Source organism: Lissotriton vulgaris, chromosome 5, assembly GCF_964263255.1.
Source record: "Lissotriton vulgaris chromosome 5, aLisVul1.2, whole genome shotgun sequence".
In the NCBI taxonomy this organism is placed as follows: domain Eukaryota; kingdom Metazoa; phylum Chordata; class Amphibia; order Caudata; family Salamandridae; genus Lissotriton; species Lissotriton vulgaris.
The window spans coordinates 1,701,399,182-1,701,411,403 of record NC_141693.1 but is presented as its reverse complement, the minus strand read 5'-3'; the positions used below and the strand labels follow the sequence as shown (position 1 = coordinate 1,701,411,403).

Sequence of the window (12,222 nt, the reverse complement as noted above, 5' to 3'; positions counted from 1 at the left end):
GCTGCTTCCCTGGCGTTCACACATAGGTCATGATTGACCTATTTGCCTGTAGGGGGGGTGGGGGTGGGGTAGCACAGGGGGGTCAGGGGAGGGGGAGGGGAGGAGAAGGGGGGAGAAAATAGCACACATCATACACACGGAGGCACATTCTGAGGCAGTTACAGATGTTGCACAAATGGTGGAAGAAGGAAGTAAAGGTTGAGATTAAGAGTCGGAATAGGGAGTTGGTACCAATCTTTGATGTTTTTTAATGGCTTGCCGTATTATGTCAATGAATGTTTGTGGTCTTAATGATCTTCAGAAAAGATTACGAGTTTCAGCATTTTGTAAGTCAATGTACCCAGATCTGATTTGTCTGCAGGAAACTCATGTGGAGGGAGGTAAGGGATATCTGTTAGAACAGTTGGGTTTTAAAGTATTAGCTTTTACCAAACAAGCCTCAAAAACACGTGGGGTAGCAATTTTGGGGAGAGGGACGGATTGTGTAGCTGTCAGGAGTAAAAAAGACACATGGGGAAGATGGGTTATTGTAGAAGTAGACTTCAGAGGAACTAAGTTTACATTGGTTTCTGTTTACGGTTCAACGTGGGATGAGCCGGATATATTTTAATTTCTGGATCAAGAACTATCAACCTGGGTGGAGCCTATTGTTTGCTGTGGGGATTTTAACATCAATCGCCCTGCTAGTGTTGAGCTGCAATTGGGCCATTGTTATATTGGGCGTAAGAAGAGGGTGCATAGGGCCATAGTAGACATGGCCGTGCATAACGCTTTATCGGATGTTTGGGCTAATTTACACCCGCAGATCGATGGCGATACTTTTTTCTCTGCACCACATAGAATAATGGTAAGGTTGGATTACTTTCTAATCTCCAATGCCCTGCTTCCCAATACACAGATTAAGAAATTGCCCCGTTTGGTATCAGACCACAACCCACTGTTATTGACAGTTAGTTTAATTGGTATCGCAAGAAAAGTATATAAATGGACATTCGAGAGAGCCTTGTTAAAAGATGAGGGTTATTGTAAACATATGGAAAAATGGATTACTGAGTTCTGGCTTAATAATAAGGGGAGTGCTAGTAGTGGCTGCACTTGGGATGCCTTTAAAGCAGGAATAAGGGGCGAGACAATTAGCTTTTCAACATTCAGACAGAAAAGAGAAAGAGAAAGGATAGAACAGCAAGTTAACTCGCTCCTGACTGCAGAGGCAGAGTTGAGTAGGTTAATCGTGAGCGGTCGCCCCTTGGATCAACAAATTTTGGAAATTATGGTGCTAAAGGCTGAAAATGCTGAAAGGATTACTAATAAAACAGCAGCTAATTATCTTGCAAAGAAGGAACAGGCTTGTGAGTATAGCGAGAGGGTGGGACATATTCTTGCCGTTAGGACCAGACAAAAAGTTACTGCAGGAGATATCAAAAACATGGTAGATGATTCAGGTAATCTGATTTCGGACTCTGCAGGTATTAGAAATGAATTCTGGAAATATTATACAGGATTGTATGATATGGAAGCTGAGGTGGGTAGAGATAAAATTATAGATTATTTAGGTAATATCCAACTTAATGAGTTGGAATCAGAGGATAAAGTTAAATTAGACTCTATTTTAACGATAGAAGAATTGACGTTAGCCTTATCAGAACTTCCTTCTTCCAAGGCTGCTGGACCAGATCTTATTCCGATTACATTTTATAAAACATTCTTTTCAGTTCTTAGATTGGAGTTATTGGATACACTCATACAAGCTCAGAGTGAAGTTTCAGTTCCAGACTTATGGGGGGGCACTGAAATCATAGTTATCCTGAAGAAAGGTAAACCTCCTACAGCCCCTGGGTCTTATAGACCTATTGCTTTAATGAATGCGGATGTGAAGCTGTATTCAAAAATCTTGGCAACAAGGTTGTCCACCGTTATAGATAAATTAGTCTCCCCAGTCCAACATGGTTTTATCCCAGGGAAGGGTACTACAGAACATGTTAGGACAGTGATTACCTGTTTCGATGCTATGGAGATTGCCTGCGGCCCTGTCGCAGCTTTATTTCTGGATGCTGAGAAGGCTTTCGACAGGGTCGCATGGGAATACTTGTGGCAGGTAATGAGATTGTACGGTTTTGGTGCTAATTATATTAGAGCAATTCAGGTTTTATACAAGGCACCAACGGCTAGAATCAAAATTAATCGGGATTTAACTGCGGCAGTACAGATAAAAAGAGGAACAAGGCAAGGCTGTCCCAGCTCCCCTCTCCTTTTCGCACTTTACATGGATCCGTATTTACGTTGCCTTAATCTTAATCCAAGTATTCCCCCCCTCTGCTCAAATGGATTAGAAGTTAATGTGTTGGTGTACGCAGATGACGTTGCTATAATCACACCAGACCCATCTAAGGCAATTGGTGAGATTGAGCTAGAGGCCCTTAAATTTGGTATAATCTCCGGATATAGATTAAATAGTGCAAAAACCCAAATTATAAAAAATGCAATGGTTCGATGCAATGACTCACGTGTGGTTTCTGCAGCAGTTGGGTGTTGAAATTTCGTCTAATCTAGATACAGTGGTAGAACGAAACATATCCCCTCTAATGAGGAAAGTAAGTTTAGATTTGGCCAGGATAAACAATCTTAGACTCACGCTAGTGGGCCGCACTAACGTCATCAAAATGCTTATACTCCCCAAATTCCTTTATTTTTTTCGAACGATACCTCTTATGTTTGAATCGATCTGGTTCAATAAGCTGGAGTCGATTCTAAATAAATGTATCTGGTCATATGGAAAGACCAGAAGGGCTTATAAATTTATGACTTTACCAAGGGCTAGGGGAGGATGGGGGGTTCCTGACTTTAGGTTATATTATTGGGCCTCTGTACTTCAATATACCCAGGGTTTGATCGGAGCAAGCGAAGTAGATTTGAATGTTAAAGCTTTTTCAACTATGATATATTCTATTGTACTGGGCTCAGATACTGTAAATGCTTTTTTAAACTGCACTGACTTTTCTTATTATAAACGCACGCGCTTTAAGACAGTTACTGCTGCTCATAACATCTGGTCAGCTGTAGCAAAAAAATGCGGATTGGGAAGATATAACAGATACACCAGATTATATAGGAACAAGGCTCTACCACCTTTAATTTTTGCCGATGCTACTATGGCAGAATGGGATGGAAATGGAATTAAAAAAATAGGAGATCTGTTGGGCTTAGATGAAAAGATATTGCAATTCTCAGATTTGATGGCAAGATTCAACATAGCAAGACAAAGCTTTTTTAAGTATTTGCAGATCAGGAGTTTTTTCAATAGGAAAAAAGGAGGCGAGGGTGGATTCGGTAAAAATAATATTATGGAATCCATAGCGCAAGGTGGGGTGTGCTCCATTCGCCATTTTTATGCCAATTTAGCAGAATTAAAGAAGGATGATACTGTAAAATTTGGTGACAAATGGGCTGGGAAATTAGGCATACAGAGTCAGTTTTTCATGGACTCGTTGGAACTAGGATGCACTGTTTTTCGCTCTGCCTCGCTCCAATCCCAACATTTCAAAACTTTATACCAACTCTACCATACACCTGATCGCATTGCACAGTGGGATGGTACTACAGGGACTACTTGTTCTCGCTGCAGTGCACCGGCAGCGGATAGCATTCACATTTTTGCGTTATGCCCGCAGTTGAGAACGTTATTGAACGGTATAGAAGAATTTATGGGTCGCACACTTGGTTTGAATGTGACTTTAACACCAACTGTAATTATGCTAGGGGTTAGGGGGTTTGATGGTGACCATTACGAATTTTTATTTGTAGCAATGGCAGTGTATAGATTACTAATTGCTAGTGTTTGGCTGGATCCCTCACCTCCCGTAACACAACAATGGATTGCTTTGCTACTAGGGACGTTCAACCTCGAAAAGGGCATATAAGCTAAGAAAGGCAAAAGGGCAAGGAGGTTTGGTATGAAAATATGGGAACCAGTGTATCGTTGGAAAGAAAGGCTAAATGAAAGCCCTGGTTGATTTAATAATATCCTTTTCCTTTATATGCTTTGTTGACTGTATTGAAGAAAAATGATTTGTTTATCGTTATATCGCATTTCTTGATAGTAGTTTTTGTTTAATACTTGTATTAATTTTATGTATTTTGTGTTATATGTGTGCCATAAAACTCTTTTACAATAAAAATATTTTTAAAAAAAAAAAAAAAAAAGGAGGGAATGCAGAGACACAAGACAGTATCCAGGAAAAGTGATGAAAGGAAAACCTGCAGCTCTGAGGGCCTCTGCAGCTGAGAGTGTCCCTTCCTTCCCAGTGCGTGGATCAGACATCCTTACCTCCAGTATCTGCCGCAACTTGGTCGATGACTTGATGGACATGGACGCAGCTATAACGGCGTTCAGTTGCTGTAATGAAGATTAACACATCTTAGGAGACCTTCAAGCTAAAGTATTAATTGTAAAATAAGACAGAGACAGAGCATAGGCCATGGGCAGTATGGTGGGAAATGTAGTGGTGTAAATGCAATCTTTACTAAAGGATATATAGGTTACAGTGCCTCCCAAAAGCACACATAGGTTTGTTACTAGTGTCCTCTAATGGAGGCTGTATGAAGTACGCATGTCTTTCAGGTTGAGATCTTAAACTGGCTCTCAACATTAATGACAAATCCCAGGGTTAGGAAGTTTTACCTCACACTCTGCCTCCAGCACTTGTGCTTTTTCCAGAGGGTTGGTGCTTGCACCTAGGCCGTTCAATCTGTACTTGGAGAAACTGAGTGTGCTGATCGAGGAGACCAGCATGGCCATCCACTGATATGCCGTTGACACTTTGATATATAAAAAACCTCAATCCAGGACAGGTCTACATATTTCCTCAATCTAAACCCAGAGAAAATTGGATTCATCGTTTTCTGTCGACTCCCATGATTAAAAATCAACAATGACTGGAACAAAGAACTGCAGAGTGACAGCTTCGTCCTGTCTCTTGGCGCTTAAAGGACTTGAACGATTTTTTCAGCCAAGCGACTCCCATAGCGTTAATCAGGCTTTAGTCTTAGCTAGAATTGACTGGAAGAGTTTGATCTTGATAGGCACTCCAATATCCTCTGTAATCCAATTAAAACCCATTCTCCGCTCAGCGGTTAGTCTTATATCTGGCATGAGGAGCTATGATCATATTTCCCCTGTTCTAATAGATTCCACTGGCTCCCCCTCGGAGCTGGAACAAAGTTCAAACTGGTATTAATTATCTTTAAATTAAGATATCTCGGATAACCTACATATCGTAGCTCTTCCTACATTTAACTTGAGAAGCTTTGTAACCTGCGTCTGGAACTAAAAAATCAGAACTCATAAAGAGGCTACCTTCTCTGGTGCAGCACCTACCCTGATCCTCCATGAAGACTATTTTGGATCTCATCTTCTACCAACTCTCTCCTCAACTCCTCCCCTTCTACTTCGACTACTCCACAGCGCTGACTCTCCGTTCTTGTTCTTTTTATTCCCCCTTCCAATTTTTTTCACCACATAATTGTTTTGCTCTCTAGTTTGCTGTTTCCTGACATTGATCTCTTTTTATCCTCAAGATTTTCCGCCCCATCTCTCTTCTTCCCTTCCCGGCCAAAGTCATCGAGCAAACCGTCAATAAACAGCTGACTGCTTTCCTAGAGGCAAACAACTTGCTCGACTCATCCCAGTCCGGATTTCGAGCCAACCACAGCACCGAAACGGCCCTCATCGCAGTCACCGACGACATCAGGACCCTGATGGACAACGGAGAAACAACCGCCCTCATCCTCCTGGACCTCTCGGCAGCCTTCGATACCGTATGCCATCGTACCCAAATAACCTGCCTCTTCAACAGTGGGATCCAAGGAAAAGCCCTGGACTGGATCACCTTGTTTATCTCCGACAGAACCCAGAGAGTCCGCCTCCCTCCCTTCTGCTCAGAAGCCACCAAGATCATCCGCTGCGTACCCCAAGGATCCTCGCTCAGCCCAACCCTCTTCAAAATCTACATGAGCCCCCTCGCCGCCATCGCACGCAAACACAACATCAACATCATCTCCTACGCCGACGACGCCCACCTGATACTCTCCCTCACCAAAGACCCAGCCACCGCCAAAACCAACCTACAGGAAGGGATGAAAGACGTCGTAGAATGGATGAAGCTCAGCCGCCTGAAGCTGAACTCAGATAAGACGGAGGTCCTCATCCTCGGACAATCCCCTTCCGCCTGGGACGACTCCTGGTGGCCCTCAGCACTGGGCTCCGCGCCTACACCCTCGGACCATGCACGCAACCTGGGATTCATCTTGGACTCCTCCCTCACGATGACGAAGCAAGTCAACGCCGTCTCGTCATCATGCTTCAACACCCTGCGCATGCTCCGAAAGATCTTCCGGTGGAACCCCACCGAAACCAGAAAGACGGTCACCCAGGCCCTCGTCACCAGCCGACTGGACTACGGAAACGCCCTATACGCAGGAACCACCGCCAAACTTCAGAAACGACTACAACGCATACAGAACGCCTCCGCATGACTCATCCTCGACATCCCTCGCCACTGCCACATTTCCGCCCACCTGAGAAACCTGCACTGGCTCCCCGTCAACAAGAGGATCACATTCAGGCTCCTCACCCACGCCCCCAAAGCGCTCCACGATATGGGCCCCGAATACCTCAACAGCCGCCTCGCGTTCTACACTCCCACCCACCAGCTCTGCTCCCCCAGCCTCGCCCTCATCCCACGGATTCGCAGAACTGCCGCCGGAGGAAGATCGTTCTCCTACCTGGCGGCCATAACATGGACCTCCCTCCCCGCACACCTACGAATGACCCATGACCATCTCTTCTTCAGGAAACACCTCAAGACCTGGCTGTTCGAGCAGTAGTAGCACCCCCCCCTTTCAGTGCCTTGAGACCCTCAAGGGTGAGTAGCGCGCTCTATAAATGTTTTGATTGATTGATGTATCGCATTTCTTCTTTCTGCTTCTTTCTTGTGCTACCGCCTCTTTACATACTGCTTTACTTCTTCGTTCAGCCATGCTAGTAGCACTGACGCCTGTACTCCATGGGTACCTGGATCATGATGGCTTGAAGTTATTTGGATCCTTTTAAGGGACTGCCTCGCAGGCATTGTTACTTGTACAGCAAGCGGAGACATCTAGATTAAAAGCGGTTTATAGAAATTCATAAATACAAATCCATAAATAAGACATCCTGGTTCACAAGATTGGGGTATGCGCTGCCCAGGTGGTAAGGAGGTCCTACTGTGAATAGAGAGCTATTTTATACCCCCACACGGAATATGGTTGGCCATCAAGGTAACTCCTCCAGGTTGTAGGGCATCTTTGCTGCTTATGTCCGGAAATCTTCATAGAAAGGATAGTTGAGAATTAAGAACTTTAAATCTCCCTCCTTGGTGGGGGACTTTAATCTTGAGGAAGGTCTTTATGAAAAGGACTATATTCACTGTAATGGGACGGCAGCTTACAAGTGACCCTTGTTATATGCGTTACCTCCAGCCAGATCAGATTTACTTGTTAAGCAACAGCGCGTACTCTGAAGCTTTCAGGTTTCGGTACCCCAATGCCCATATATGGGCACACAAGTCCCCAAATGTGCTTTTGACTAAAAAGTGTTACAAATGACACAGGCCTCCATGGCAGCTATGGGGGTGCAACACACGGAAGTCATCAATTAAAAAAATGAAAACATATATTATTGATCTACAATCATGGGATCCAGCCCGAGGAGAAATACCTCTCAGGCAAAGAGAAAACACCAAGGCGATCCTAGCTGGTCTGCAGGCCAATATCTCAGCCTGAACTCCAAGGAGGGCGATTGCGTCATTATTCAAAGATTGTTTCACTTTTTTACTTCACATCTTAAGGTATGCTTTCGGGTGCCCTGGATGTGATCAGGTATTAGATCCCCACTCTAGCACTCTGGCATGTCCACGGAGCTCTGCAGGCTGGCGAGCTGCTTTTAGAGGTGGACGGGCTGCCATGGCCCAACCATAAAAACTGAGTATACACCGAGTGAGGGCTGTGAGGTGTTAACCGTCCGTCACATGTCAGTACAGTGTGGTGCTCAGGAAAGACCAAATATGAACTTCTTAGTTTGATATTTAAAATGTACATATTACGGTGTAATCAGCCCCACAGGAAAGTGAGGCATGAATGATTTTGGGAACAAGAATCCTCACCCATCAAGGTGGCATGCGTCATCATAGCATGCTGTCCCGCCATGTGCAATGCTGCTGGGGAAACACGTGGCCCCCTTCTATTCGCGACGCTCTGCAGTGGCGGGCTTATTTGAACATTTTTGCCGGGCTGATTCTGGTTTCGTCCAGGCCTTGGGTACGTTACTGGCTATTCGTGGAATGCGTCTTATATATACCAGGACACTAGTTGTAACGAGATCAGCTGCGTAACGTCACATCTCCCGACTTGGGATGTATAAAATAGCATTGAAATCTCTAGCTCGGAAGGAACCCCCTTTCTGACCACCCTTCGTACGACTTCCCGTCTTAAAAAATTAACTAAAATGATCTTATTCCTAAGACACCTTGACTAACACTGAATGCCTCGTCGAATTCCCATCCGGGCGAATCTCTGTTTAGCTGTCTGAAGGTTTGACCGGTTTGCTCTGTTGCGTGGTTTTTCAGTTTATTTTGACAACTGATACATGTTATGGAATCAAACATCATTTCTAAACGAAGCTAATATCCTTTGGCCTTTTTTTGTTTTTCCTCAGTGCCAGTTAATAGGGTGTTTTCGATTGCAGACATTGAGCACATTGCACCACCTTGTGGCAGAATTTAAAACTGCGACTTACCTGGTTGAGAAGCACTATGGTGTCAGAGACGCACATTTAGTACACTCCCAGCTGCAGTTTGACTCTGTAGCGGTATTCTCATATCGTTACCAATTCTTTAACCCCTTCCATGCTGATGACGGAACCGCTCCGTCATCAGCTACAGTTGAGCTGTGCTGATGACGGAGCGGTTCCGTCATGGCCCGGCCGCCGCGCCTGCGCGGCGCTGATTTCGCGCCTGCGCGGGCGTTCTAATGAGCGGGGCGGGTCATGACAGAACCGCTCCGTCACCAGCATAGCTCAACCGCGGGTGGTGACGGAGCGGCTCCGTCACCAGCATGCGCCGCCCCGCCCCTTTAGCGCTGCGGCGGAATAGCCGCCGCAGCGAAGGGGTTAAAATACTTGTTGATAGACAGACCCCCCTGTACTGACGGAGCCACACGGCCCGTCCACTCACATACGCATACAGCCTGGGGGCGGGTCAGCCCTCGGGTATAAATAAATGGGCGCGAGACCGCTCGTGGTCTTCGGCCCTTACCCAGTAGCTAGTGTCTGTGTGCCATTGCTCTATAGCACAGCTTTCCAAACTTTTCATGTTGGTGACACACCTTTTAGAGAATTTTCAACTAGGCATGGCAATAGAGCGATCGCAGCGAGCGAGCCCAAACCACCAAATAGTGGGCAAATGGTGCATTTCCAAGCAAATTTGAGAAAGCAGGAGGGTTAATAAAGCAATTTTGAATCTGTTCTAACCAAGACAGTGACTGGCAAAACTGGGTGTAAGCAAGGTTGGGATTTGCCTCACATAAGCACTACAGTTAGCTCATAGAGGGGCGGCACTGATGAGATGAGGCAGAGCACAAACAAAAGGGTGGCAGGCCTTGGAGTTAAACAGGCTGGGCTAGGCAGTTACACACAGGAGCTCTGGGGGTGGAGGGGCTCAGAGGGCTGGTAGGGGGGAGATAGGTACAACAGAGAGGCTGCAGTGGGGAAAGGGGCACATATACAAACTTCAGTAGGGTGTAAGGCAGAAAAAGCTGATAATGGCTAAAGGCCCCTCCTGCTCACCGTTACACTCAGCACCAGCCTCTGAAGTGCACAGACCCCGTCTGACTGGTTGAATACGCGGGACAAACAGCAGCTATTGCAGAGGAATCACCAATGAATTTGGAAGGGCCTTGAATGCCCGCCGTGGATTGGCCAGACTAGGGCCAGACAGCAGGCTACTGCGAGCAACGCTCTCACGCGTGCTCCGTCTGACTGAACCTAGATTAGCAGCATGCCCGGTCTCCACTCTTTGAGCTATATTCAGGGTCCTATGCTATTTTTTGATAAGTTGGTAGACCAGCTTTGAACTAAAATATGCATCATTTATAAAGCACACTCACAAACTGTTCGCTTTAGCAATAGCTGTAAACCACATTAAGCGCAGAAGAGCCATAGATCCATATGCACTCCTGAATGTATTCCCTTTTCAAAAAACTTCGGTATTGCTTATTTAGATGCTGCACGCTTTGTACTGGGATGTTACATAGAATGAAATGCATGCAATGAACATTTTCTGAGCAGTGCGCTGATAACAATATGCATTTTGCCATAATGGGTAGTATCTTTCAAGAACGAGGCATGTCTGACCTCAGACAGGCTGTGCATAGTGTGTGTTATTGAGCACCTAGCAGGCATGCCTGCCCTCAGACAGACTGTGCACCGGGCGTGATATTGAGCATATAGCAGGCATGGGTGGCCTCAGACAGGCAGTGGTTGTGCTCAGAGCAGGCATGGCTGATCCCCAACAGCTCAAGAAAAGTGTGTGGCACAGCAGATAACCCCTCTCTGTCACCCTCTTCCTTCTTTCTTCAATCTGGTGTTTCACTACAACCCACCCCGCCCCCCACTCGTTCACTGTCTGCAGCTGGAGCAGGGAGCTGCACTCTCTGCCTATTGTACACCAAGGGTACCCCATTCACAGGGCACACTGCAGCTCCCCTCCCACAACAGTACAGCAGACTCCATGGTTTAAGTTTCTCCTGTAATGTAAAGTTTGCTACCTCTTGTATTTTGTTAGCTCACATTTGTCACTTTTGCTTCATGTAACTTAACGTTTGCTGTTGTATTTTGTTCACTTGTAAATTTGGCCTCATGTATCATTACTGTTCCTTTTGTGAAGCGCTCTGACACCTTCGGGTAAAGTCTGCGCTATATAAAAACGCATGAAATAAATAAAAAAAATAAAACTAGTCATAAGATACTCCTTTGTGGCATAAAACGGGTACCTCTTCTGCGCACGGGTTTATGTCAGAGGAGCTAAGCTTGGTCAATGACTGAACAAAATGGCAAGGCCGTAGATTAGAAGCTACGAGGTAAGAAAAAGAGAAAATGTACCCGCAATACCCAAGTACTAAATGCTTCACTGTATCTTGGAGGAATGTACTTGCAAAAAAAAAAAACAATCACCCATAACAACGAACCCACCCGACCCGTCCTTATCAAAACAGATCAGACGAAGACTTGATGGAGAGGGCCAGGCACACAACCCGGCCAAAGGTCGCCTGGGAAACCAGATTCATCCACGGCTCAGGAGTCCTCTGTCCGTAGACAGGGTGTACTCCAGGAATATAGTCCGTGCAATTGTGTCTAATAATTTTCTCATAAAAAACTCACTGTGCATTCCACCCTCAACGAATAACACACTTGGCAAAACAACATGCGCGGTAAAGGAAACCGGCCGCTCGCACACTCTCCTCTCCTGCCTCCTCGTACTATACTGAGTCACGGACATGCGCAGACGTCGTGATGCGCATTTGAGATTCAAGTATTTTACAGTTTTATAAAAATACTCACTGCACATTCACCAATCAACGCTTGCAGCAAAGGAAACCTCCGTGCACACACGCTCCTCTTCTGCCTCCGCATACTGTACTGCATCACTGATGCACGATAAAGTATGCCTGTCTTAAATCTTTAAGTCTACTGTTTTAAACAGACAGACAGATAGACGGACATGCTTGATTAGAGCACAGTCGCGCGACACACCCACACATGTCAGGTGACACAGTAATGTGTCGCGACACATAGTTTGGAAAGCTATGCTCTATAGTGACAGTTAGGCCCCACTCTGTGGCGTAGGCCCTCACTGCCCCCAGCAGGCATTACACTGGTGACGAGGCGGGTGCTCTGCTCACGCCTCGCCCCCGCGGACGCGCCTGACGTGTCCCACGGTGCCGCTTGTGCCACGCTTGCGCTGCCTGTGCTGGAGCCTACGGCCATTGCCTAGATCCCTCGTGGGTGCTACCCCACTGTGCTGGCCGGTCCGGTCTTACCTACTGCCGGTAGGTGCGTCGCGCCTGTCGTGGCGCTTGAGGTGAGCCCTCCAGGGGGAAACACTGCGTCCGTCGCTTGCCCCGCACTGCTGC

General features: G+C 46.1%; 1 protein-coding gene across 4 annotated transcripts in view; it reads right to left on the bottom strand.

Annotated features, from left to right (window-relative positions):
- Positions 1–12,222, bottom strand: part of FMNL1 (formin like 1) — a 419,565-nt gene that overhangs the window by 49,594 nt on the left and 357,749 nt on the right. For all 4 annotated transcript variants that reach the window (XM_086923863.1, XM_086923862.1, XM_086923864.1 and 1 more), the window contains one exon: positions 4,325–4,393. In XM_086923863.1, coding sequence (XP_086779989.1) covers positions 4,325–4,393 — 69 coding nt within the window. The remainder of the gene's footprint in view (positions 1–4,324; positions 4,394–12,222) is intronic.